The 4784-nt window shown below is 58.7% G+C and overlaps 1 protein-coding gene across 1 annotated transcript in view; it reads right to left on the minus strand.

Moving 5' to 3' along the window:
• OGFOD2 (2-oxoglutarate and iron dependent oxygenase domain containing 2) overlaps positions 1–3280 on the minus strand; it is a 4337-nt gene extending 1057 nt beyond the window's left edge. Inside the window, 5 exon segments of the mRNA XM_008073593.2 lie at positions 1–18; positions 1429–1528; positions 1627–1740; positions 2614–2670; positions 3108–3280. The exon segment at positions 1–18 is cut by the window's left edge and continues 8 nt beyond it. Coding sequence (XP_008071784.1) covers positions 1–18; positions 1429–1528; positions 1627–1740; positions 2614–2670; positions 3108–3239 — 421 coding nt within the window. The 5' untranslated portion in view covers positions 3240–3280.
• Between the last annotated feature and the right edge of the window lie 1504 nt (positions 3281–4784).

The following is a 4784-nucleotide window of genomic DNA, read 5'->3' on the forward strand; positions in this document are numbered from 1 at the left end:
GGTAGATGCGCTTCTCCTCTGTGGGGGAAGGGACGGTCTGTCAGGAGCACGGGGTGGGCCACACAGGCCCAAGTTTCAATCTGGTGAGCTGTGTGAGCCCACGCGTGTCTGTTCACCTTACTCAGCCTCCGTTTTCTCATCTGTAGCAGGGCTGCTGTGATGTGTGAGAAGCAGGGAGGCCGATTCTTAAGCCCCTCCTTATCCCTGGAGCCTGTTCCCAACTCACGAATACCCCCAGGGCCGGCCTCCAGAGCTCGGAAATGGGTCCAGAAGCTCAGAGAAGGGAAGGGACTGGCCCAGAGACACACAGCAGGTCAGCGACAGAGCCAAGCTGGGACCACAGAGCCCACTTCAGGCTCTCTCTGCAGCCCCTTCCTCCGATGAACCACCCAAGTCCGCATCCCAACTTAGAGGTGGCTCTGGGAGCCTCTGTTCTCCAGGGAGGAAGACCAAGAGGGGCTGCTCTTTCTTGCTGGGCCTTGAGGGGAAGAAGCCAGGTTCGGTGGACACCTGAACATATCCTGCTCCCTGCTTGGCAGACGCCCCACTGCTCCGGGGTGCCTCCCACTGGGCCACCTCAAAGCCCAGCCCGCCCCTGCCAAATAGCCCCAGCACAATCTCAGCTGCTGGAGGGTGAAGACAACGAGGGCACCCTCGGCTGAGAGAAGGGGCTTCATTCCACCTGTGTCCCGCACCAGGGCACAGACTCCACGATGGGGGAACGTTTACACCTGTCTCCCCACAGGCACTCTCAACCTGGATAACAGTGATCACAAGAACAGGAAATGCGGTCTACACACTCACTACGAGCCAGGCCTTTGCCAAGCCTTCCATCACCACAACGTCTTAAGAGAAGGGGATTATCATTGCCCCCATTGTACAGATGAGGAAACTGAGACAGAGGCCTCCCTGCCCCATGACTTCCTGCTGGATTGAGTCAACAGGTGACCCCAACAGCAATGAAAGCAAGAGGAGAAATGGGGCGTTTCTTGCGCCACTCCCCTGAGTGTGGCGTGGTTGTGGCCTCGACCCAAAGCCACAGCTCCAGGCCTGGAAGGTTCAAGAATCCCCACTGGCCCCATCCCTGCAGGACTGAGGGTGGTAACGGCTCCCTCCTGTCACTAGCCCTGGGGGGCGGTCTTTGCCGTTCCTTGCTGATCACCTAACCCTGCCCACGCTCATCTCAGTGGTCCCTTCATTAAGATCATCAGCCCTGTCGGAGTGTGCCAGCTGGCCCACACCTAATACAAATACCCGCAAACGAGTGACGGAATGAATGGATGAATAAACGAATGAATACAGAGGCCCCGCTCCTGGCAGGTCAGTTCCACCGGCCCCCCCCAGCTCCTGCTGGTTTAGTTTTCGGAGGCAGAGATGGTGGCTGGAGGGCCCTCAGCCTCCCACACCCAGTCCGGGGCCAAGACTCACCTGACACGATCTCCAGCCGCTGGACAAGGCCCTGGAGGTCTGCGCCTGAGGACGCGCTGTACTCAGTCACAGCCAGAAACTTGGGGGCCAGAGCTGCATTCTGGGGCAGAACACACCAGCTGTGGGGCAGGCAGCTCCCTGGGCCTGAATGCCGCATCCTCCTTCCAGTGAGCAGCCCTCAAGCTCCCTGCCCAGTACCTGCAGGGAGCCGTAGACCTCGGGCCTCAACGGGTGGTAGGAATGCGCGATGAGGGCTTTCCTAGCCGCTGACTCCTGCCCCAGCCGCCACCGACGCTCCACCTCCTGCTCAAGCTGGGGTGGCACAGGGCTCGATTACCAGGTGGTTACCACCCATCCTCCTGAGACCATTGTATGAGACCAGAAACTTGGGGGCCAGAGCTGCATTCTGGGGCAGAACACACTGAGGCCCAGGAAGGGCAGAGCAGGGCCTCAGCTGGAGGCCAAGTCTCCCTACACTCCTGAATCTATCAGGATCAGTGGTAAGTGCCAAACTGTTAGCCGACAGGGACTTTTCTAGAAGGGGGCCCATCCCATCTCAGGCTGCTCCCACTTGACTGGGGTGTATCTCAACCAGCCGGGCCTGCTTGGGGAGAGGAATCGAGTCACAGTCAAGTCCTGTGTTCCAGAGGCTGCCGAGGGCTCTCCCGAGAAGATTCCCACCACTGACCCACAGGTGGAGGAGGTGGGTAGCAGCAGCCCTGGCCCCAGCCTGGCGGGACGGGAGAGGTATGAAAAGCCCAGGCTCACTCCTGTAATCCCAGCACTTTGGGAGGCGAGAGAGGACTGCCTGACTCCAGGGGCTCGAGACCATCCTGGACAACTTGGCGAGACCTTGCCTCTAAGGAAAAAAAAGAAAGAAGACCTCAGGGGCCTAGAAGCCCTGGCTGGGATCACCACTCCACCTTAGCCACGTGAATTCCCTCTCTCAGCCTGTTTCTCGACCCCAAATGGGAACGATGGCTGTCCCTATCTCACAGAGCCGTGAGGAAGGACATGGTGAAGGCCATTTGACATTCCCCCCTCTCTCTTTCCTCTGGTGCGAAGACCCAGGTGTGGGGCCTGGCAGGGGAGGGAAGGGTAGAGGGAAGGCCTGAGGAAACCCCTCAAACTGCTGACACAGCCCTAAAGAGGAAGCGCTAAGCTGGGCAGAGGCGGAGCGGTTACCTCTGCCACCAGCTGCTGGAAGTCCTCGGTGCTGACACAGCCGCGGCTGCGCAGGATCTGGGAGCAGAAACACCAGTGAGCATGACCGAGTGACCTTGGGCAAGTCCCATAACTCTTGTAAACCTCCGTTTCCCCTCCTTAGAATGGAGACGTGAGGCTCGACCTCACAGCATCGCTAAGAGGATGACCTGCGATGACTTTGGTAGGCGCAGAGCAGGGTCCCGAAAGCTCTTGCTAACAGACATGGCATTCCGCGCCCGCCCCTGCCCTACGCCTTCTCCAGGTGGGCCCATCCATCCTGCCTCATGACAGTCTCCCTAAGGAGATAGTTATCCCCTTCAGGGCGAGGAAACGGAGGCGCGGAGAGGTGAAGTCGTCCTCGTCGGATCTGAGTAGGCAGCGCGCGCCGTGGGCAAAGCAAACAGCCTCGGGGACAAGTCCCCTCCTCCACTGCCCCGACTGCCCGAAGCGGAGAGCCAGGAGCGGCCACTCACCGGGCCGTAGTCCCGGCGCAGCTGCTGCTCGCCGCGGAAGCGCACGTGCAAGCCGTAGCGCGCCACATACAAGTTCTCAGAGCAGAAGCAGGCGCAGCGGTAGAAGCGCCGCGGGGCACCTGCCGTCGCCATGGTGAAGCGCCGCGCGGGCCAGCCGGCTTCCGTAGGAGCACTTCCGGGTACGCTCCCAGCCGCCGGGGGCGGGGGGGGGGGGGGGGTGGGACCTGCGGCCAAGGGGCCGTTCTAAATTCCCGAGTGCAGAAAAGAACGAAGACGCTCGTCGCCCGAAAACGGTCCTTAAGAGAAAAAGATGCTCCCAGGCGGGGCTCGTGCCGGAGGCCTCAGCCTTCTTGTTGCGCCTTGCAAGTTCCCCACCCACGAGGCGGGGTCTAAGGACCCTACTTTACAGATAGGTGAACTGAGTCACGCCTTCCAGGACGTGGAGAGGTAGGGACTCGCAACCCCAAGCCCTTTTAGTTAAACGCCGCCCCTCTTCTCGGAGCTTCTGGAAAACCAGCCGAGCCCATGAGGAAACCTGGGGCCCGTTAAAGGAGTTCTGAGGTCCGACCTCGCTCCCGCCAGCTGCTATCAGCCATCCTGTTCTGTACGTCTGAGCCTGGATTTAGCATTTACCCGGGTACCTGCCCGGCGCTTCTGGTACTTCCGCCACGATCTCTAAGGCTTTGCCGCAGTTTGCCCCAGTGAGTGTCTCCGTGAAAATGTTCCGCCCGGTGTGACTTCCGGTAGCGGTCCCAAAGGACACGGGATGGGCGGAGCCCGGATTGGGGGGAAACGGGGCGTGGTCTGTTGGCGGCCACACCCTCGTGTCCGAACCAAGTTCTTCACAGCCGCCAGGAGGCCAGTATGTTAATGGTTTTTGTTTTGGTTTTTGTTTTTTAAATTCAGAAAGCAGGATTTATTGAGAGGACAGAAAAGCTCCCAGAGTGGGAGGGAAGCTGAGGGGGTTGCCCTGTTAATGGTTTTGTGTTAATGGCCTGCGTCCCCACCTTGGGGAGACCCCTCGCAGCACACACGTATCCTGCCTCGGGCTCCCCATCATTGTCCGCCGTGTACCCCCGTAGGCCAGGTCCACAAACCTCCGTAAAGAAGCTTGGATGACAGCCGGGCTCGGTGGCTCGGCCTGTAATCCCAGCACATTGGGAGGCTGAGGCGAGTGGATTGCCTGAGCCCGCGGGTTCGAGACGCACCCGGCAACTTGGCGAGACCTCTTCTCTACAAGACATCAAAAATTAGCCGGGCGCGGTAGGACCCCTTCTCCTTGCAGACAGTGTCCTCACCCCTAGTTCGGACTGTCTTAGTCACCAAAAGGAACAGCAGCAAGAATAATACTTACTAGTAAACACCGGATCAGTGTGTGCTGCCAGCCAGCAGTGACATGCTTCTTTGTTGACTGCTTGAGGGGTTATTAACCGCATTTTACAGATGAGGAAACCGAGGCTCAGGGACGTACAGCAACCTGTCCAGAGTCATAAACCTAGTGAATAGCGGAATCAAAGTTAGAACACTCCAGAATTAGAATGCCCTTCTGTCTGATTCTAGAGTGGTGTGTGTGGATATATTATGTGTGGGCATATGTGTATACAGTTGTGTAAATGTATATGTACCCATACTTTTTTTTTTTGAGCTGAAGTCTCTCTATTGCCCAGGCTGGAGGGC

This window comes from Carlito syrichta, unplaced genomic scaffold, assembly GCF_000164805.1.
Source record: "Carlito syrichta isolate Samal-C Ts95f unplaced genomic scaffold, Tarsius_syrichta-2.0.1 Scaffold315955, whole genome shotgun sequence".
Classification (NCBI taxonomy): domain Eukaryota; kingdom Metazoa; phylum Chordata; class Mammalia; order Primates; family Tarsiidae; genus Carlito; species Carlito syrichta.